At 53.6% G+C, this 20,467-nt stretch overlaps 2 protein-coding genes across 3 annotated transcripts in view; one reads left to right on the forward strand and one right to left on the reverse strand.

Annotated features, from left to right (window-relative positions):
- The first annotated feature begins 1,592 nt into the window (after positions 1-1,592).
- On the forward strand, positions 1,593-19,006 carry CASP6 (caspase 6). Of its 2 annotated transcripts, none has more exons than XM_054694565.1 (7): positions 1,593-1,758; positions 12,372-12,414; positions 12,825-12,971; positions 13,354-13,430; positions 14,986-15,161; positions 17,271-17,427; positions 18,141-19,006. In XM_054694565.1, the coding sequence occupies exons 1-7, from the start codon at positions 1,734-1,736 to the stop codon at positions 18,377-18,379; spliced, it is 864 nt and encodes a 287-aa protein (XP_054550540.1). In that variant the 5' UTR covers positions 1,593-1,733; the 3' UTR covers positions 18,380-19,006. The 2 variants fall into 2 exon arrangements, with proteins under 2 accessions (XP_054550540.1, XP_037365458.1); XM_037509561.2 differs by lacking the exon at positions 1,593-1,758 and adding an exon at positions 2,240-2,302.
- A 248-nt stretch (positions 19,007-19,254) lies between these two features.
- MCUB (mitochondrial calcium uniporter dominant negative subunit beta) overlaps positions 19,255-20,467 on the reverse strand; it is a 50,392-nt gene continuing 49,179 nt past the window's right edge. Inside the window, exon 9 of the mRNA XM_037508364.2 lies at positions 19,255-19,613. Within this exon, the coding sequence (XP_037364261.2) occupies positions 19,545-19,613 (69 nt within the window). The 3' untranslated portion in view covers positions 19,255-19,544. The remainder of the gene's footprint in view (positions 19,614-20,467) is intronic.

Raw genomic sequence — 20,467 nt, forward strand, 5'->3', positions numbered from 1 at the left:
CACTCTGTTTCTGGTGAATCCTCTCACCCCCCACACCTCTGGCCTGTACCCCAGCTCTTGTATGCATAAATAAATCTTTAAAAATAAAATAAAATGCATAACCACATGTGCTATAGCAGTAATACAATATTGTGAGATAAGATACTTAAGAGGAAAAATACTTTCATGTGTTCCTCTCAGATAAGTGGAAGGGCAGCCAATTAGGGCTCCAGTCCTACAGGGTATTTTCAGGGCCCAAGCAGAGGAGACCCTGAACATTAGGCCAAGGTGTTGGGCAGGTAACTGTGAAGTCCAGAGTGCAAATGAGAAACCCCTTCTCATGCAGTGGATGTTCACGATGTTGTCCTACACCCCGAACAACTGCAATCAAAATGAGGAAAAAGCATCCAGTTGTGCTTTAAGTGAGCTGGGAAGGTGGTGGCAGTGAAGGTGAGGACTGACTGAGCTCCTAACGGGCCAGCAGGGTGTGAGTGCTGGAGTCATTTATCACAGTCCTGGGGGCCACCGCAGCCGGGGCCACGGCTATCCTGTGTCTAAACTGCAGAATAAGTTGCTAAGATAGTGATTTCAGAAATATTTTATGCACTTTTTTTTTATAGAGGCATGTTTTTTATTTATTTGTTTGTTTGTTTGTTTGTTTTTGTTTATACAAGCACTGGGTACAGTCAGAAGCGCGGGAGGGTGAGAGAATTCACCAGAGCCAGAGCGGGCAGCAGAGCAGGCAGAAGGACCGAAGGACACTGCTGAGGGGAGCAGCGGGCGGCAGGAGAGGTCTGCGCGCCATGCGGGACCCTCCTCCGGTGGCCGGGGAGCAGCCGGGGATCGAACCGGCGCCGCAGAGGGCGCGGGCAGCTTTGCAACCCAGCGCTCAACCGCTGCGCCACCGGGGAGGCCCTATTTTATGCACTTTTAAAAAATTTATGTATGCATATGTAAGGGGCAAGAACAGGACACTGAGCAGGTTTTCTAGGATCCCATGCAGACCGGGTTAAGGAGGAGTTCTGGAGCCCTTAGGGGTTTTGCAGGTCTTTTACTGGGGTTCACCAGGCATATGGAGGCAGGGGTGCTGGGGGGCCGGGAGGCTGGCAGGCCTCCCAGCCCTCAGCAGGTCTTCACTCTGTGGGCTCTCCGGCCTTTTCTCTGCTTCTGCTTGGCTTCTATTGGCGTCCCCGTGACACCGCCCTTAAAATCCAGTCTCAGCCCAGGTGAATCCCATCTACCTATGCCCACACCCTACTCCAGGTGCCGCCATCAGGCCTGCATTCAGGACCGCAAGGATCCATCATCTCTCCTGCTGGCGGGAGGGCAGAAAAGCCTGACATTTTTCCTTACCCTACAGCATACAAGAGCTGGGGCACAGGCCAGAGATGTGGGGAGTGAGAGGATTCACCAGGGTGGGGAGCAGAGCAGGCAGATCTACTGAAATGCACTGCTGAGGGGAGCAGCGGGTGACTCAGGAGAGGTCTGCTGCGCCATGTGGGTTGCTCCCTGATCTGCCGGGGATTGAACTCCTGCTGCAGAGGCTGCGGATCGCTTTGTAGTGCAGCGCTTAACCCTCTGCCACCAGGGAGGCCCTATTTTATGCACATTTTCCCTGTTGTGAGGTTGATTACTTTTGAGCCGGTAAAGCCCAGGGGAGTGACAAGGAATGAGATCATCGTTTCATCCGATCTTAGACTTCTTCATTGAAGCAAATTTACACCACAGCCCAGCACCCAGGGGAGCTCGGTTAAATGCACCAAGGGCAGCGTTTCATAGGTGAGGTCAAGATTGCTTAGTCCGGACTCAGGGCCCCGTGCGCCCTTCTGAGGATTCCTTCCCCGGGTCACCTCTGCCCACGAACGCCAGAGGTGCAGATGCTGGCGGGGCCTCCAGTTTGCTTTCCCCGAGTCCCCTCCACGAGCAAACAGGACCTGCAGCCTTCCACGTCCCACAACTCGCACTGAAGAAGGGGGGGGCGCCCGCGGGAAAGCAGCTCCCTCCACCTCCGGGGGAGCCGGGAGCGCCCGCACTGGGGCGGGGACAGCCTGCGCTCCCCGGGGCCCTGGAACCCCCGGGGCGCCGCCGTGATCCCCCGGGTGGCGACGGGCCCGCGGGGCGGCGGGGCGGGGTGGGCGGGCGCGCGGCCTGGGCGACGGCGTCCCCCGCGCGGGGCGGTGCTCGGAGGGGGCGGCCCCGGGGCGCGAGGCGGGGCGGGGCCGGGGCGGGCCGGGGCGCTTCAAGGAAGCGGCCGCGGGCGTCGGAGCTGCGCGCGGGGCTGCCATGGACGCGGCGTCGGGGCTTGGCGGGGCGCTCCCTGCAGGTCTGCGGGGCGCGCGGGAGGCTCGGGGGCTCGGGGGCCGGCGGCGGCTGGGCCCGGGGAGCAGAGCGGGGGGTGCGGCCGGCGGCGCAGGACCCGGCCCCGGCGGCCACCCGGCCCTGGCCGCCGCCTTTGTGCCGCGGGGCCTGGCTGCGCGCACGGGCGGTGGAAAGTTCGGAAAGGGGGCGCGGCGGGGCTGGCGACCGCCCCGCGGAGCTCCGGGGGCGGGCTTGGGGCGCTGGCGCCGCGACTCGCTCCCCTCCAAGGGCGCAGCGGGGGCGCGTGGCCCGCGCGCCCCGGAGACAAAGCCGGGCGCCGGCTGCGGCCCCGGGGTCCTGCCGCGCGCCCCCGGCCGTGTGCGGTCTGCGGGGCGCAGCTGTGGCCCACAATGGAAACTGGCCCAGAGGGCGCGCTCCAGAACGTCCTCCGCGTTGCGGGCGTTTTCTGATGAGTTTTAGAAAGTTTGAGCCTGGCCCCAGTGCGGCAGGAAAGGGCCTGGAGCGCGGTCCCCGCCTTCTTTTCAGAGGTTTTGTTTGCTTTTATTAATTGCTGCACCAAGGGGGTACCTTTTGGACTGTTGGAGAGGAATGGGAGTCGGGGTTCAGGATGCCCGCCCACTGGCCACGGTGGCATTCCCGTCTGCGCCCCCCCCCTTTTCGCGCGTGTGCCCCCAATGGGGGGCGCAGTCTGGGGCTTTCGGGGTGTTGACAGGGAATAGGGCGCATTTCACGGTTCCGCTGCAGCGAAGACCATGAGGGCGACCCTCGCGAGGCCGGGGTGCAGGGCGCTGCTGGTGCCGGTGCCGGCTGCGCGGCGAGGGGGGCGCTGGGGCGCGCCTGGGTGCCCGCAGCACCTTCCCAGCCCTGCCTCTCGCGGCCTGGGCCTGCGGGAGCCGAGCAAGCAAAGTGTGTCCAAAGTGCAGACGCAGGTGGAGGAGAAACCGATGGGTCAGGAAGGAGCGAGTGAAGCCCCAGACGCCGGGCCGGAGAGATGGTGGTTGGGGACGCAAGAGCCAGGCTGGGGGAGCCACAGGGCTCTGCTGTCAGAACGCAGGGGCCTTGCAGGGTGAGGGCGCTAAGGCCAGGCCCTCCCGCCCGCGCTGCGGGCCCGGGGAGCAACAGGTGTCTCTCTCTGCGCGTCCCAGGCCTGCCTTTACTGCTTTTCGCTGTGAGGTTTTCGTTGTGGAATTTTTATTTAACCCATGTTGGAGGTTGTGCCACCCCTGTGCCCAGAAAGTCTGCTGGCATCACTTTTTCCAATGTGCTGTGCTGACTTCGTTTCTCTGTGATATTTAATTAAGGTGTGTGCGTTGCATTTTTGGGCCCGGAATCTAGCGTCCATTTAAGACACACATGTAGTGCTGTAGTGGCAAGCCCGTAGGCTGGCAAGGCAGGGGGGACTGGCAGGGGTCCCAGCCCCTGGAGAATCTGGACTCTTTGGGCTCTCTCTGGAGCTCTCTCGTGGTCTCGCCTCTTCGTCCTCTGGTAACTGGCCTTACATCCCTGGCGTCCAGGCTCAGGTGTGCCCACTTACGCATGCCCACACCCTACTCAGGTGTCCACAGTCAGGCACGCGTGCCCTGTACCCACACTCCTGCATTAACTCGATCAAGGCCACAAGTGATAGCCACCAAGGTTAGTGGTGATTAAAGCCTGATCAACTCACCTACCTTACAGGTAAATAAACTGGAGAACAATCAGTTCCTGTCATTCATTTTACTGCTTTGGTTTTATTGCCGTGCTTTTGAACCCAGCCCACAATATCTCCCAAATGCACCTGCAGTAGAATTTTCTGAAACGATAAGGAGCTGGTTAATGGAAAGAGTTACGTTTTGCTTATGATCTCCAGAGGTGCAGGCAAGAAGTGGCGCTGGTCCAGTAACTGTTGTAAAGGCAGCGAGATTACACGTTGTGTGACTAACGTTTTGCTGCTCAGGGCATTTCCAAGGCTGGTCTCCGTTCCACAAGTGCCAGCACCATTAGCAATTAGTAGCTGGTAGGATGATTATCTGCAGGGATTATCAAATGAAGGCGAGGAGAAAAACCAGCGATTGGTTCAGTCAAGAAGCAGCTTTAAGGGAGAGAGGTGGTGGGTGCATCATGCAGGGAAGAACAACTGCTTAAATCAGAGGCAAGAGGTCGAGAGTCAGGCTTAGTGACAGGTGCATAGGACTCCATGGCAGATGAGCAGGTATTGGCGAAGATGTTCCATAGGCGCTCTCCTTTATTTTTTCTTATTTTTTAAAAAGATTTATTTATTTATTTAGTTAGTTATTTTTACAAGCACTGGATATAGTCAGAAGCGTGGGAGGGTGAGAGAATTCACCAGAGCCGGAGCGGGGAACAGAACAGGCAGACTGACGAAACACACTGCTGAAGGGAGCAGTGGGCGTGGCAGGAGAGGTCTGTGCACCACGCGGGACCCTTGCGGGACCCTTGCCGGCGGCCTGGGATTGAACCTGCACTGCAGAGGCTGCGGGCAGCTTTGCAACCCAGCGCTCAACTGCTGCGCCACCAGGGGAGGCCCTCTCTCCTTTATTAAGATTTATTTTCTCGGGTCCCCGGTGGTGCAGCGGTTGAGTGCTGGGCTGTGAAGCTGCCTGCAGCCTCTGCAGCGCTGGTTCGAGGGTCCCACATGGCGCGCAGACCTCCCCTGCCGCCCGCTGCTCCCCTCAGCAGTGTACTTCGGTCCTTCTGCCTGCTCTGCTCCCTGCTCTGGCTCTGGTGGATTCTCTCACCCTCCCGCACTTCTGACTGTACCCAGGGCTTGTGTAAATAAATAAATAAATTAAAAAAAAAAAAAGGATTTATTTTCTCCATGTCAACTAGCGCCCCTTCACTTGTAGTCAGTATGTTTGTATTCCCGTAAGTGGACTTGAAGTGCACTCTTCCCAGGAGCTGGCCTGCTTGGTGCCAGCGCTCACGGTGGCCCTCACGGTTTATCCTGCCTGGAGTTCAGGGTGTCAGCTCCAGGGAGGTGTTGCAGCGGGACCTCTGCTCTGATGTCACACAATCGCTGCTTATAGGTGTGCAGGGTGTACATTTGTATTAGAGCCAGGGAGGACGAGGACTACAGTTTCCCAGCACATTTGCTTCTAAATCCATACTATTAAAAGTAATTACAAAAAGACCTATTAAGACTCCCGCACTGAGATTGTCATATCTGTTAGTTTTGAAGCTCAGTGTCATTTAAAAATTTTTTTCTAACCTTTATTGAGAGGTCAAGTAGGTTCCCACCTTTCATACCTGCCTCAGGGGTTATAGATTCAAACCCCTGCAATGTGTGCTTTCACAGTCTGCCCACCACAGCGCCCCAGTAATCTCCACCTGCTCCATTGCCCTCCCCACCAGCTTTGTAGTCAGATGTTCAGTTTGTTATTGGTTTGGTCTGATCCTTTATCTTGTTTCTCTGTCTTCCACATGGAAGCAAGACCATGGGTTCGTGACATCGGCTGTAGCTGTCTCTTTCCGCCTTACTTTGCGTGGCACTATCCAGTTGCATTCATTTTGTTGCAAATGGCCAAAGTTCGTCTGCTTAAACTTTTTTGTTGCTGTGTAGTATTCCACCATGCATGTATTTATATGTGTATGTACATGTGACAAATTTTCTTCAGAGGTGTTCGCCTGTCCTTGGACACTTAGACTCTCTCTATAACCTGGGGATTGTAAACAGGCTGCCGTGGATGCAGAACTGCCGCTGTCCCTTTGATTTAGATTTTGTATTCTTTGGGTAGCCGCCTGGGCGGGGATTGCTGGGTCATGTGGTAGGTCCATTTTCAGAATGTCGAGTATGTGGGACCATCCTGTGTCCCTGGAATGAATCCTACTTGGTCATGGCGAATAATCCTTTTAATGCATTTTCCCACCAGCAGTGTAAGAAGGTTCCTTTTCGTCCACACCCTCACCAGTGCCTTGTTTCTGGTCTCTGATGCGGGCCACTCTCACGGGTGTGCGGTGGTATCTCATTCTGGTTTTTTTTTTTTTAATCTATATTTATTGAGGTTATGTTGGTTGACATCACAGTGTATGTCTTAGGGACGTAGGTCTGCCCTCTACACTTGTCTGCTCTTTCGCCACACCCACCACCAAAGCCCCAGTAATCCTGCATTCGAGGCCCCTCCACCCTCTCCTCAGCCCTCTCACGTCCCGCCCTGGTAGCCTCGTCTCCCTCCTCTTTTCACCCCCTCCCCTCCCTGTTGGATCCCTCAGACCTGTGGCACCTTCCATGGTTTGTCTTTGACCCATTGGTTTCTCTATATCCCACACGTAAGTGAAACCATCTGGTATTTCCCTTTCTCCTTTTGATGTATTTCGCTTAGTATAATCCCTTCCGGCTCCGTCCGTATTGCCCCAAATGGCATGACTTTGTCTTTGTTGATGGCTGAGTAGTATTCCACTGTGCGTATGCCTCCTCTTCTTGGTCCACTCATGTTTGGGGGCATTTAGGTGGTTTCCACAGGCGCTGTAAGTGGTGCTGCAGTAAACACAGGCGTGCTGGTTTCCTTTTCAGTCAGCGTGTTTGTGTCCTTGGGGTAGATTCCCCGGGAGTAGAATACCTGGGTGGAGTGGTCGCTCCATTTTTAGTGTTGGAAGGATCCTGCACACAGCTTTGCATAGGGGCCTACTTTCCCGCCAGCAGTGGGTTCCTTTTTCTCCACAGCCCCCCCCCTTTCTTCTCCTCGTTCCTGGCTTGTTTGATGCGGGCCATTCTCACCTGTGGTTTTGACTTGCATTTCCCTGATGGTAAGGGATGAGAACATTTTTCATATGACTGTTGGCCATTTGCATTTCTTCTTGGGAGAAGGGTCTTTTTAGGTCTTCTGCTCAATTTTTGATTGTGCGGTTTGCTTGCTTTCTGTTGAGTTTGGCAAGTGCTTTGCAGATTTTGACATCAGCCCCTTATCAGCTGTATGGCGCGCAGATGCTTTCTCCTACTCAGTGGGGTGTCTCTTTGCTTTGGTTGCTGTCTCTTTTGCTGCATAGAAGCTTTTTAGTCTGATGTAGTCCCAGCTGTTCATCTTCTCTGATTTCCTTGCTTCTGAAGATGAGTCTTCAGAGAAGTTTCTGAGGTGTATGTCATGGAGTGTTTTTGCCCGTGTTTTCTGCTATGTATTAATGTTTTCAGGTCTGACGTTCAACTCTTTTATCCAGTTAGAACTGGATAAAAGCATCACTGAGCATCATTCCTTCTAGCTCCATCCACGTTCCAGCACCATTTATTGACGAAGCTTTCCTTGCTCCAGTGTATATTCTTTGCTCCTTTGTCATAGATTAATTGATCATCTATTTTTATTTTATTTCTGGACCTTTAATTCTGTTCCATTGGTCTGGGTAACTGTCTTTGTGTGTGGTATGACATAGAGGCCTAGGAGTGTCCAAGGCATGTGGTGGTCCAGTTTTCCCAGCACCATTTATTTTTACTATTTTTTTAGATCCCATTGGTTATATTTTATTTTTACTTTTTTTAAAATTTAAAAAAATTTTTTTGTTAAACAATAATTGCTTCCTCCCACCCCCTCAGGTGTAGTCCCCATAGTTTCCTTCCCCAGTGCACCCGTGCACCATCACCTCAGTCCCTAGGCTCCTCCCTCCCTCCCTCGGATCCCTCTCCCTGCCCCTCCCCTGCAGGATGTCTCTGATTTATAATTGTCTGTTTTTGCTTTGTTGTGTTTTGTACTGTTATTATTTTTTTACACTGATGTTTTACTTGGTTCCCCTGTATTCCTGTTATAAGTGAAACCATCTGATATTTTTCTTTTTCCTTCTGGCTTATTTCACTGAGCATCATTCCTTCTAGCTCCATCCACGTTCCAGCACCATTTATTGACGAAGCTTTCCTTGCTCCAGTGTATATTCTTTGCTCCTTTGTCATAGATTAATTGATCATCTATTTTTATTTTATTTCTGGACCTTTAATTCTGTTCCATTGGTCTGGGTAACTGTCTTTGTCCCGCTACCATGCAGTTTACTTATGGCTTCATATTGCAGCTTGAAGTCTGGAAGGGTAAAAACTCCTCTCCTTCCCCTTTTTACTCAGGAGACTTTTGGCTGTCCAGTGTCTTTTGTGGTTCTATACAATTTTCGCAATGTTTATTCCATTTCTTTGAAAAACACCATTGAGATTTTTATTGGAATTGCACCGAATCTGTAAGTTGCTTTGGGTAGGATGACCTGTTGGATTATGTCGATTCTTCTAATCTGTGAGCAGGGACTGCCTTTCCATTTCTCTGGTTTCTATTTCTTTTAACAATATTTCATAATTTTCCTTTTTTAAGCCCTTCACTTCCTTTGTTAGGTTTATTCCCAGGTATTTATTTATTGACAATGATGAGGGTTTATCATGTATGGCTTTTATTGTGTTAACATATAATCCTTTTATCCCAAGTGTTTCAAGGACTTTCATCATAAATGCATGGTGAACTTTATGAATTGCTTTCTCAGCATCGATATGATCGTAAGGTTTTTATTTTCCTCCTTGTTGACGTGGTGAATTATGTTGATGGATTTTTGGATGGCAGCCATCCTGTGGAGTACTTGGAATAAATTCCCCCTTGGCCACGGTTTATAATCCTCTTCATGCATTGTTGGATTTTGGTTTGCTAAGAATTTATTGAAGATTTTAGCATTTGTGCTCATTAGGGAGATTGGCTTATGGTTTTCTTTTTTTGTGTTGCCGCCTTTTTTTTTTTTTTTCCTGTTTTGAGATTAATGTGATGTTGGCTTCATAAAATGTGTTTGGACATATTCTTAATTTTTTGAAAGAGTTTGAGCAGGATATATATTAGTTCCTCATTGAATGTTTAGTCAAACTCGCTTTTGAACTTGCTTTCCAGTCCTGGGCTTTTCTTTTTGGAAGCATTTTGATGACTCATTAAACTTCCTTGCTTGAGTTTTCTAGTTCTTCTTTTTTCAGGCTTGGGTGGTTGTATATAGTTCTAAGAATTTTTCCAGGGCATCTAGACTGTTGAACTTCTTTGCATATAAATGTTAATAATAAACTCTTATCTCCTGGATTTCTGCTGTGTCTGTTATTTTTTTCTTTCATTTGTGATCAAAATTTTTCCAGTTTTTTTCCCCTCTTTTTCTTTGTGAGCCTAGCTAGAGGTTTGTCTTTTTTTTTTTTTTTTTCTTTCCCCCAACCAGCTTTTGGTTTCATTTATCTTTTGGACTTTTGGACTTCTGTTTCATTTACTTAAGCGTTAATTTTTATTTCCTTCTACTGGCTTTTTTTTTTTAAGATTTTTTATGCATACAAGAACTGGGGTGCAGACAACAGGTGCGGGGGTGAGAGGATTCAGAGACAGTGGGCAGCAGAACAAGCATATCTACTGAAATACACTGCTGAGGGGAGCAGCGGGTGAGTCAGGAGAGGTCTGCTGCACCATGTGGGTAGCTCACCTGGCCGGCCAGAGATCAAACTCGTGCTGCAGAGGCTGCGGACAGCTTCACAGTCCTGTGCTTAACCCCTTGCACTACCAAGGAGGCCCCTCTATTGACTTTTGAGTTTTGTTGTTGTTCTTCTTCTAGTTCCTTAAGATGAGAGATTAGGGGGCCTCCCTGGTGGCGCAGGGGTTAAAGACAGCACTATCAAGCTATCCCCCAGCCACTGCAGCACGAGTTATGCATCCAAGAACTGGGGTACAGACCAGAGGTGGGAGGGTGAGAGGATTCACCAGAGACAGAGTGGGGAGCAGAACAGGCAGATTTGACTGAAACACACTGCTGAGAAGAGCAGTGGGCGAGTCAGGAGAGGTCTGCTGCACCATGTGGGTAGCTCCCTGGCCTGCGGGGGATCGAACTCATGCTGCAGAGGCGGTGGAATGTCCCATAGTGTTGCGCTCAACCCCTTGTACCACCAGGGAGGCCCTAGATAATATTCTTGCTCATGCTTCTGGTTTTGTATTGCTGTTGTCATTTTGTTTAGGAATTTGTGGGTTTTTTGTTTTGTTTGGTTTGGTTTTGTTTTTCTGGTAGAAGAACTTTCAACACTTTTTGAAGCATAGCTCTGGTGTTGGTAAATTCTGTTAGCTCTGCCTGGAAAAACCTGTATTTCACCTTCATACCCGAATGATAATTTTGCAGGATAGAGTATTATTGGCTAAAGTATTTTTGTCTTTTAGGATTGTGAACACTTTCTTCCACTCTTCTTGACTGAAGTGTGGGGAGATTTTAGTTTGGAAGGCTTTGAAAATTTCTTCTTGCTTCCTGAAAAATTTTTTACATTTGATTTTGGATAATTTGGTAATGATGTGTGTCTATATGTAAATCTTTTTGCATTTAAAAACTTGGGTATTTTTGGGCCTCCCCGGTGGCGCAGCGGTTGAGCGCTGGGTTGCAAAGCTGCCTGCAGCCTATGTGGCGCTGGTTCGATCCCCCGCTGCTCCCGGGCCACCGGAGGAGGGTCCCACATGGCGCGCAGACCTCTCCTGCCGCCCGCTGCTCCCCTCAGCGGTGTGCTTCGGTCCTTCTGCCTGCTATGCTCCCTGCTCTGGCTCTGGTGAATCCTCTCACCCTCCCGCACTTCTGACTGTACCCAGTGCTTGTATGTATAAACAAACAAACAAATAAATAAATCTTTAAAAAAAAAAAAAAACTTGGGTATTCTTACTGTCTCTTGGATAGCCGTATTTAAATCACTTTTAGGCTTGGGACATTCCCAGTTGTTATTTCTTTGAATAGGATAACTGCTTCCATTTCTCTCTCTTCACCTTGTGGAATCCTAGTTATTCTTGTTTTCTCTTCTAGTTGGGTTTGATATTTGCCATAGCTTCTTCAATTTTCCTTTGTCTTCATTCCCTCCTTCTAAATGGGTCATTTGTTCATTTGAATCTTCTACATCTGAAATTATTTCTTCTGCCATTTAAAGCACTTTCTAAATGTGCCTGGCTTTCATTCAGCATCTCCCTTTTATGGTCTTTTTATATATTCCATCTCTTTGTCCCTGGATCTCTCTTTTTTTTTTTTTTTTAAGATTTATTTATTTATGCATACAGGGACTGGGGTACAGGCCAGAGGTGTGGAGGATGAGAGACAGCGGGGAGCAGAACAGGTGGATCTACTGGAATACACTGGGGCGAGGCAGGAGAGGTCTGCTGCGCCATGTGGGTATCTCCCTGGTGAGGATCGAACTCTTGCTGCAATGACTGTGATAGCTTCATGGTGCTGCATCTTAGCCCCTTGCGCCACCAGGGAGGCCCTGTTGCTGGATCTCTTCTCTAAGATTTTGCACCTATCTGCCTCTGACTGACCTAGTAGCTCGTTATCCATTACTACTGTTGTTGTTTTTAAGTCTTTACCTGATAAGTTCTCTATTTCTGTATCTTTTAAATGAAAGGACTCATTTGGGGCATCTGGGCCAGGGCGAGGCTCTGTGTGTCTTGGTTGGTTCTCAGTTTGAGCCAGTGGCTTCCGAAGGAATAAGCTGACTGCGGCTGGGAAGGGCCCCCAAGGCGCCAGGCCCTCTCACTGTCGGGAAGGGGAGAGATGAGGGGAAGTGGAAGAGGAAGAGGAAGAGGAGCAGGCCATGTTTTCTGGGTAGCATTTGCTTATTCGTTCTCTCCTCTCCCTGAGCTGTGAGGTTCTTGGTGGAAGCTGCTTGGGGGGCTCTGGCCCTCGCAGTACCAGGTGGTGGACTCGCCCTGCTGGTCGGCGCACCGGCCGCTGGTGCATGTGGCTGTTCTGTGTAAATAAATTGACTTTAAATAAGATGTGCAGGTCCTCGGTTGCCTTATGTGCTGGGTGTGGCCTTGGGACGGGCGGATGGCTGTGGTCTGGGCTTGCGGGATCCCAGCCTAGGAGGGGTCTGTGGGGCCGGGGCCCAGGGCTGCAAACCCCAGGCTGCTGGCAGGTGAGAGTGGGGGGGAGGGGATGGGGCTGGCAGTTCCTTCCTGGTTCACTGTCACCACTAAGTTCCCCGCCCTCTGGCCTCACTGCTGCTTTGCACATACTTAGTCTGGGAAAACACCCCAGGGGAAGCGCCTGGAGCACGGGGGCCACAGCTGGGAGTCCGGGAGTTGCTGTGCTCCACGCCAGTCCCCGAAAACCAATGAGCAAAATCAACTTTTCTGTGACAGGCAAGGAAGAAGTCGTGACGGAAGTGGATGGCTTCTATCAAAGGTAAAAGGACTCCTATTCCTCTTGCCAGGCCTCTTCCCGGGGACCCTGACTAGCTCCCCTGGGTGCCCTGACTAGCAGCGGGCCCTGCCAGCGGGCCTGCGGGGCGCCTGTGCTGGGCTTTGGGGCTGACCTGCACCTGGGCAGGTTTCCCGCCGCCCTGGCCCTGGCTGAGCAGTGGGCATGGCCGGGGGCTGTCGTCCGCCGGGCTCAGGAGACCCTGAGAGGCGCCGGCACCTGTACTCAGCACTTGCCCGGCCAGCCTGGCCCCCGCCGTCCCGGGTGCCCGCGGCCAGCGTGGCCCATGGCAGGAGGGGAGGCCCGGCCCTCTGCGGCCCTGCACGCTGCACTCGGTTTGGAGGCCTCGTGACTTCAGGGGACTTAACTGGCCATCTTGCCAACTTCCCGCTCAGAGAAACGTTTGATCCGGAAGAAAAGTACAAGATGGACCACAAGAGGCGAGGCGTCGCGCTCATCTTCAATCACGAGCACTTCTTCTGGCGCCTCGGGCTGCCACCCCGGCGGGGCACCTGCGCGGACAGGGACAACCTCACCCGCAGGTAGCGCCCGCCTCGCCTACATGGCGGGATGGTGAAGTGGGGACCGCGGGAGTGTGGGAGGAGGCCTCGCTGGGATGCTGCCTCCCTTAAAAACGTGCCTGAGTTTTTTCCTACTGGGTTGTACCCAACGCCCGGGCTTGCACTGCTGCACACACACGCGCATAGAGGTGGCGACCTTCCGACTTGAACCCCCCTTGTGAGGAAACCCTCTGAGGACGGGGCTGGCGGCTGGCGATCCACCCTGTCACGCTGGCCCGCGTCACCTTTGCTTGCTTTCCTTTCCCGGGAAAGAAAAGGGAATTTCTGTGTCGGGAATGTGTGTGGACTCCTTGGAGGTGGCAGCGGCGAACTGCCCCTGAGCTAACATGCGGTTTATCACCAGGCTTTCAGATCTAGGATTCGAAGTGAAATGCTTCAACGACCTCAAAGCGGAAGAAGTCCTGGAGAAAATCTACGAAGGTAGGTGCTTTCCTGTGTTTTTTCCTTTCCATCGTCCTGACAGTTGCGCTGCAGTTATCGCGTCTGTTGAGGCGGGTCCTGATCATTCACTTTTCTCATTGATTTTGCTCGTGCCTCCTGCTTCCGCGTCACCCTTAGATTTGGAGATTCTTGCAGAATGTGAAGCCACCTCCAAAGTTCACACTTGCCTGTGACTGCAGCCTGATGCTCTAGAAGTGACGGGCGACTTTTTTTCTTTTACTGAAGGTGGAAAATGTAGATGATGCACACTCTGAAATGTAGTCATGTTTTTTTTAAAGATTTATTTTATTTATGCATATGAGAACTGGGGTACAGGCCAGAGGTGTGGGAGGGTGAGAGGATTCACCAGAGACAGAGCAGGGAACAGAACAGGCAGACTGACTGAAATACACTGCTGTGTGTGAGGGGAGCAGCGGGTGAGTCAGGAGCCGTCTGCTGTGTCATGTGGGTCAATTCCTGACCAGGGATGGAACTTGTGGTTAAAATGCAGTCAGATTTTAATTGAGTCTCACCATACTCCAGTTTCTCACTGGTTTCAAAGTACATGACCCTTTGATTTCTTTCTTTTTTTTTTTAAAGATTTATTTATTTATTTATTTATACAAGCACTGGGCACAGTCAGAAGTGCGGGAGGGCGAGAGAGTTCACCAGAGCCAGAGCGGGGAGCAGAGCAGGCAGAAGGACCGAAGGACACTGCTGAGGGGAGCAGCGGGCGGCAGGAGAGGTCTGTGCGCCATGTGGGACCCTCCCCCAGTGGCCAGGGAGCGGCCGGGGAGCAGCCGGGATCGAACCGGCGCTGCAGAGGCCGCGGGCAGCCTTGCAACCCAGCGCTCAACCGCTGCATCACCAGGGGAGGCCCCAAGCAGTGTATTTTTTAAAAGCATGCACACATAGAAAAGGGGGAAATGCACCCGAATAGCAACAGTTCTCTGTGAGGTGGAATCACTTGTGATTTTATTTTTTCTTCAGTGTCCAGGATGGTTGGTTGGTTTTGAGAATCACAAGTCCATCCTTCACCGCAGCACTGGCCCCTTTCACCTGAGCTGCCCACTCCCCCTGTCCCCCTTGGAGGTCGCATAGTGGTCGCACGGTCTAGACGTTTCTGTTTGATTTAGTTTATCCATTTGTTTTCTCTCTGTGCCACCTGGGTGAAATCACGGGGCTGATGCTGTAGGACGGTTCTGAACGTGGTCTCTGAACGTGGCTGTCTCCCGCACACAGTAGTCCACGCACGTAGGCCCGCGGGCAGCTGAGCCGTGGGAAGGGAACCCACCTGGGGTGCCGCGGCCGACCTTTGCTTCCCACTGTTCTGAGTGGCTTTCCACTGTCCAAGCGCTGTTTGAACCTGAGTCGTCTGGATGTAGAGACGGAGTCAGCATGGTGTAAATGTCTGTTGGAAGAACTGAACGGCTGCATTCAATAATTTACACATGATGAACACATTTTGCCCTTTTCCAACCATGCATGTGGAATTGTGTTCTCCTGTAAGTTGTCTCTAGCTCATCATCTTCTTTTCATTTCTCCATGAACGCAGTGTCCACCTCTAGCCACGCGGATGCCGACTGCTTCCTGTGCGTCTTCCTGAGCCACGGCGAAGGCAACCACATCTACGCGCATAATGCTATAATTGAGATCTCCTACCTGACTGAACTGTTCAAAGGGGACAAGTGTCAGAGCCTTGTGGGAAAACCCAAAATCTTTATCATTCAGGTGAGCCAGATGACGGTGTTCTTGCGAAGCGCACGCTGTGGCGCTCGGGAGCGAAGGCCAGTGTCAAAGGACCTTGCCCTGGCTCCTGCAGAGGCAGGTTTCGAGTCCTGGCCAACAAGGGTTGCTGGGAGTGATAATTCTTACCAGAAGGCGTGGGTCACAAAGAACCTCTGCATTTTCATTCCGTGCCTTGCCTTAGCCGGCTGTGGCCCAGGCCGGCACCGGCGCGGAGCCACCAGGGAGGTGTGTGCTGAGGAGAGCAGGGAGCGCCGGCGGGCACACGTGGCAGGAAGATGCTAGGGTTGGGGGGGGCAGTGTTATACCAGAAAAGTCTCGGTTGACCCTGTGGCTTCCAGTGTGGACCACCGCCTGGTGGGAGACGTGAGTGGGGTGTCAGGAGATGGGTGTCTGTGTAAGGCAGAACTGAGGGACAGCAATGAGGAAAGATCTGGAATGGTCTGGAGAAAACCAAGGAAACGGAGCACACGCTTGCCTCACGGGACGGGGTGTGGACGGCCCTGTCGGGGACGGGTACCAGGAGGGACCTGTTTCCTGGTCCATCTCTCTGTGCCCGAGCCTGTGTCTGGGAAACCAGGATTAAGTGGTGGGGCCTCGTGTGCAGGCGAGAGGTTCGGCGCCCTGCTCTGACAAGCCAGGAGTCTCACGGGGCCTCAGGGACATGCAGACGAGCTGTCCGCCAGGTCCTCTCTGGACTCGCCGCGGTCGGCGGCAGCGCTGGTCCACGGTTCCCAGGCTTCGCTCCGCGCAGCGGGCCAGTGGAGACTGAGGTCTGAAAGTCAGCCCGATGGCCCCCCAGACCGCAGTCTCCCTGCAGACGGGGCCGTGGGGCTTCTGTACCCTGGACTGCTCTGACATCAGTCAGGACTTTGTTGCTTTCCAAGCTCTAGCCCTTTCCGAACCGATAGATGCATTTGCACGATGCCAGCCGAGTCTGGCCGGGCGACCGTGTGTTTCCATGGCCGCCAGAGCACGGCGCGTCCCGGAGCAGAGATTGAGTTCCTTAGAGTTCTGGAGGGCAGAGCCCAGGGTCGGGGTGTTGGCTGGTGGGTCACGCCTGCGGCCTGTCCCGGGCAGGGAGCGTGTCTGCCCTCCGGACTCTGCCCAGTGGCCAGCCTGCCCGTGTGGCCTCTTGCCTCCTTACTGCTTAGAAGCCCCGGCCCCGGGAGTCACGTGGGACACCCTGGGAGTCAGGGGACCTTGTTACCCTTTGTGCAGCGTCACAGAGTGAGGAGTGCCTGAGACTTCCCGTCTTCCTGAGTGTATCAGGCACAGCCGTGGCGTCATCTCAGGCCACAGGGGGCAGTAGTGTGGGGCCGCCAGGCAAGCTGAGCCCCCGGGGAGCCCAGTCCTGAGCGCTCGGGAGCCCTGGGGCACACCTGTCCTCATTGTGAAGAAGGGGCCACGTGGGCCTCCCTTGTGGTGTGGTTCAGCCATCAGAAATTCCTTTTTTGGATTTTAATTTTATCATTAGCTAAAATACACCTTCAGACACGCAGGGTCATGAAGGTCTGCCTTAGCGGGGTGCAGAGCCCAGACAGAAGCGCAGGGCGGAAGGGGTGTTCGATCTAGACAGATCCTCAGGAAACCACTCCGTAACCATCCACAGCATTGAGAATACTTGATCTTTACAGAAAATCGTCAGGAAAACGCCCGTCACTGCCCCCTTTGCTGCCCCTGGTGGCGATCCTTCCTCACCGACACCTGTGGGGGCTGACCCCACCCGCCGGTGTCTGCAGGCTCACCCACCCCGGTCGCCTGGGCCCTTGCTGCCTCCCGGCCCGTTAGTCTGGGAGCCCTCTTCGGTTTGCCCTTCGGTGTCCACTGCGCTCGGCTCTGTGCACGCCAGTGTTAGACTCTCCCTGGGTGGCTTTACAGTGCGTCCTCCCCAGAAGTCCTTCCCAGGAGTCCGGGGCGGGTCTTGTCCTCCCTCGTGGCTGAGTGCTCGTCCCGGCACGCTGTGGTGAGACGTGTAAAGCTCCAGAAGCTGTGTGAAGCCAAGCGCGCAGCTGGGACGCAGCTCCACAGCCCTGCGGGGACCTGCCATGTGGCGGGGGTGCCAGGCACTGCAGCGGCTTCTCCTGTCCGCAGGCGTGTCGGGGAGACAAGCACGACGTCCCCGTGTCGCCTATGGACCAAGTGGACTCCAAGCCGGTGGCCGGCACGACGGAGGTGGAGGTGGACGCGGCCTCAGTGTACACGCTGCCCGCTGGTGCCGACTTCCTCATGTGCTACTCGGTGGCAGAAGGTGGGTGCCGTCGGTGGGCTCCTGGAGGGGCGGATGCCGTGGGTGCAGACGTGAGTGACGCCTCTGGGAGATATGGCAGGTGTCCGTGATGCACCCCTGGCTGCTTCTGGGTGTCTAAGGGCACCCGCCGTGCCTGGCCCCAGAGGGTCAGCAGGTGCCTTCTGGGTAGCCGAGGGCCCCCCACCACTGGACTCCACTGTTCTTTACCTTGGTACTTTTGTCCTTCAAGAACATACTGTTCCCCACAGCCTTTTGGGGTTCCTTATAGGAACCCCCTGGGTTTTCAGAACTAGAACACTTGGGGACATGTCTCTGTCCTGGGAGTCAGGGCGGCTGGGGTGCAGTAGAAAGCCCCTAGCTCCTGGAGGAGCCCCTCCCATGGTGTACCCCCTGCCTGTGCTTGGAGGTGTGTGGGGGGTGGCCTCTGGCGCCCTGGCTGGTACGTGGGGGCAGAGACGTTCAGCCACGTCTGTCCAGACAGTGTGTCTGCTGTCTCTGTTGTCGCCGCCAGGCGCCTCCTACAGCCACGGGGAGCCGCGGCTCCAGGGGTGGGGCAGCCCCACAACCCTACAGAATGCACCCCGTTTTCCACGAGATAGTCCCCAGGGAACCTCAAGTCCCCCAGCTGCGTGTCTGGGGGCTTCTGGCAGCAGCGCGTGATCCGTGCTGGGGTGAGCGGCCCAGGGCGCCCGTGTGACGCCGTCTGTGTCCAGGCTACTACTCCCACCGGGAGACGGTCAACGGCTCGTGGTACATCCAGGACCTGTGCGCCACGCTGGCCGAGTTCGGGGCCTCCCTGGAGTTCACGGAGCTGCTGACGCTGGTCAACAGGAAGGTGTCGCGGCGCAGCGTGGACGTCTGCCAGGACCGCAGCGCCATCGGCAAGAAGCAGGTACCCTGCTTTGCCTCCATGCTCACCAAGAAGCTGCATTTCTTCCCCAAGTCTCAGTGACAGGCGCTTCCTGTCCTGTGTGCGCAGACACGCGACTGTCCGCCCCGGAACCGGGGTGCGGAGCCCAGGCAGAAGCGCGGGGCGGAGGGGGTGCTAGATCTGGACGAATCCTCAGGAAATCTCTCAGTAACCATCCTGCAAGCGTTTATAATACTTGATTTTTAATACGGTAAATCCCAAGGTGACTTGAAATCTTTGGCGAATTTAACTTCATTTTGTGACAGTTTTTATAAATGCTTATGTGGTTCTAAATGTTTTATTAAATTTGTCTTTCATCTCCCTCAGCCTTGTGTTCTGAGCCACACGGTTGATAAATTAGCCCCTTCGTGTGCACTCAGGCCGCCTGGTGTGCTGCGGCTGTTCCAGGACAGACGCAAGGCCCAGGGAGGCCGACTGGACCGCAGGGATGGCCCAGCGCTGGCTCCGCAACAGCCGCCTGAGCAGCGTGGACCCGGGAAGGCTCGCTGGGGCGTTGTGTGTGGAGGTGTGGGGAGTGGGGTGGAGCTGTGCAGGGACTGCAGGGCCCCTTCCGTCCAGACACAGGACTCTGATACCCTGTGTCGCCCTCCAGTGGGGGAAGGCCTAGGGCAGCAAAGGTAAGACCTGGTGACAGGCGCGCGCGCGCCTTCCGTCCAGACACAGGACTCTGACACCTGTGTCACCCACCAGTGGGGGAACACAGGGCAGCAAACACAACACCTGGTGACACACACACACACACACACACACACACACACACACACACACGGTATACTCAAGGGAGCAGCAGGCGCAAGAGAGTGCGCGCCATGCAGGACCCTTCTTCGGTGGCCGGGGAGCAGCCGGGGATTGAACCGGCGCCGCAGAGGCTGGGCAGCTTCGCAACCCAGCGCTCAACCGCTGCGCCACCGCTGCAGCCATACCCATTTCCTGTCTTGGATCCTTTCTCTTCTCCCGTCACTCTGTGTCTGCTCCCTCTTCTGTCTTGTGCTGCTCCCCCTACGTCTGTGTCCTTTTTCCTTCCCCCAGACCTTCAGTGAGATGTCAGAGTTCCTGTGTTTTGCAGGCAGATTTTATTAACCAAAAAGACTGTAGAAACACTCACACGGCCCCTCAGGAGTCTAGAAGTTGCAAAATGCACACACTACAGAGAGACGCCGCCACATCCAAAGCATGGAAGAGCCTTTCACGGAGGGGCTCCTCGCCGTGCCTTTGCAGACACCGGGCGCTGCAGCTGCTCCAGGGCCGCCTTGGCCTGTTGGGGGAAACAGACGGGACCTACATCAAAACACAAAATGTCTCCAGTGTGAGAATTTCCCTGTAATACAAACCTCACATTTTTCCAACAGTGCCTCAGTAAACATTTTAGTCTTTTCATGTGTAATTTTTTTATTGCAAATTTAACTCCAGCATTCTTTAAATTTGAGGGCCGGGTCACTGAAAAGGCACAGGTAACACCACCTTGACAATTGCCGGCTATAAAATAAAAGATCACGTGGTGAGTTCCAGAGTTAGCTGTTGAGAAATCACCATCTGGACAAAGTTTATGGCCCCTTGGAGGCCACAGATAAGAGCTGCTGATGCGGAAGTGCTGGAGAGTCCAACTCTGGGGTTCAGACCGATTTCCCCAGTTCCCAGCAGCGTATGCCTAAGTAAGAAACATCCGGTACCTGGAGCCTCACTCAAAAGATGGGAAAGTGGAGGAGGAGGAGTATATGGCCATCTGTTTTTCAGGAGACACACGGTGCTTTAGAGAGTCTGAGACGTCAGAAGGATCACTTCCGAGTCCTATTCTCAATCGTCACAGATACGCAGCTAAGCCTGCCAGTGCACTTTTTTCTCAAACAATGAGATTTTTAGTAAAAACTTTCAGTCACTGAAGACATTTTCACATAACACATGAAGCACAGGCCCCTGGAGAAGGTTAACATAAACCCAGGAGATGAAATATGTGTCAGAGTGGGCCACTGTTTTGCTCCCAGAAAGGAGGAAACGTAGATGAGGAGAAAGGAGGGAAGGGACTCGAGGAGGGAAGCTGGTCCTGCGCAGGACGAAGACCTGACCTGTGGGCACAGCCACCACCTGCATGTCCCTGACAGGAAGGTCTGA

The sequence above is a fragment of the Talpa occidentalis genome, unplaced genomic scaffold, assembly GCF_014898055.3.
Source record: "Talpa occidentalis isolate TD23 unplaced genomic scaffold, MPIMG_talOcc4v2.1 talOcc4.13, whole genome shotgun sequence".
Taxonomy (NCBI): domain Eukaryota; kingdom Metazoa; phylum Chordata; class Mammalia; order Eulipotyphla; family Talpidae; genus Talpa; species Talpa occidentalis.

Coding starts and splice junctions, on each gene's coding strand:
- CASP6 (XM_037509561.2), top strand. CDS start 2,263: ATGGACGCGGCGTCGGGGCTTGGCGGGGCGCTCCCTGCAG. Junction 15,162..17,270: donor CCAAAATCTTTATCATTCAG/GTGAGCCAGATG, acceptor TCCTGTCCGCAG/GCGTGTCGGGGAGACAAGCA. Junction 17,428..18,140: donor GTGCTACTCGGTGGCAGAAG/GTGGGTGCCGTC, acceptor GTCTGTGTCCAG/GCTACTACTCCCACCGGGAG.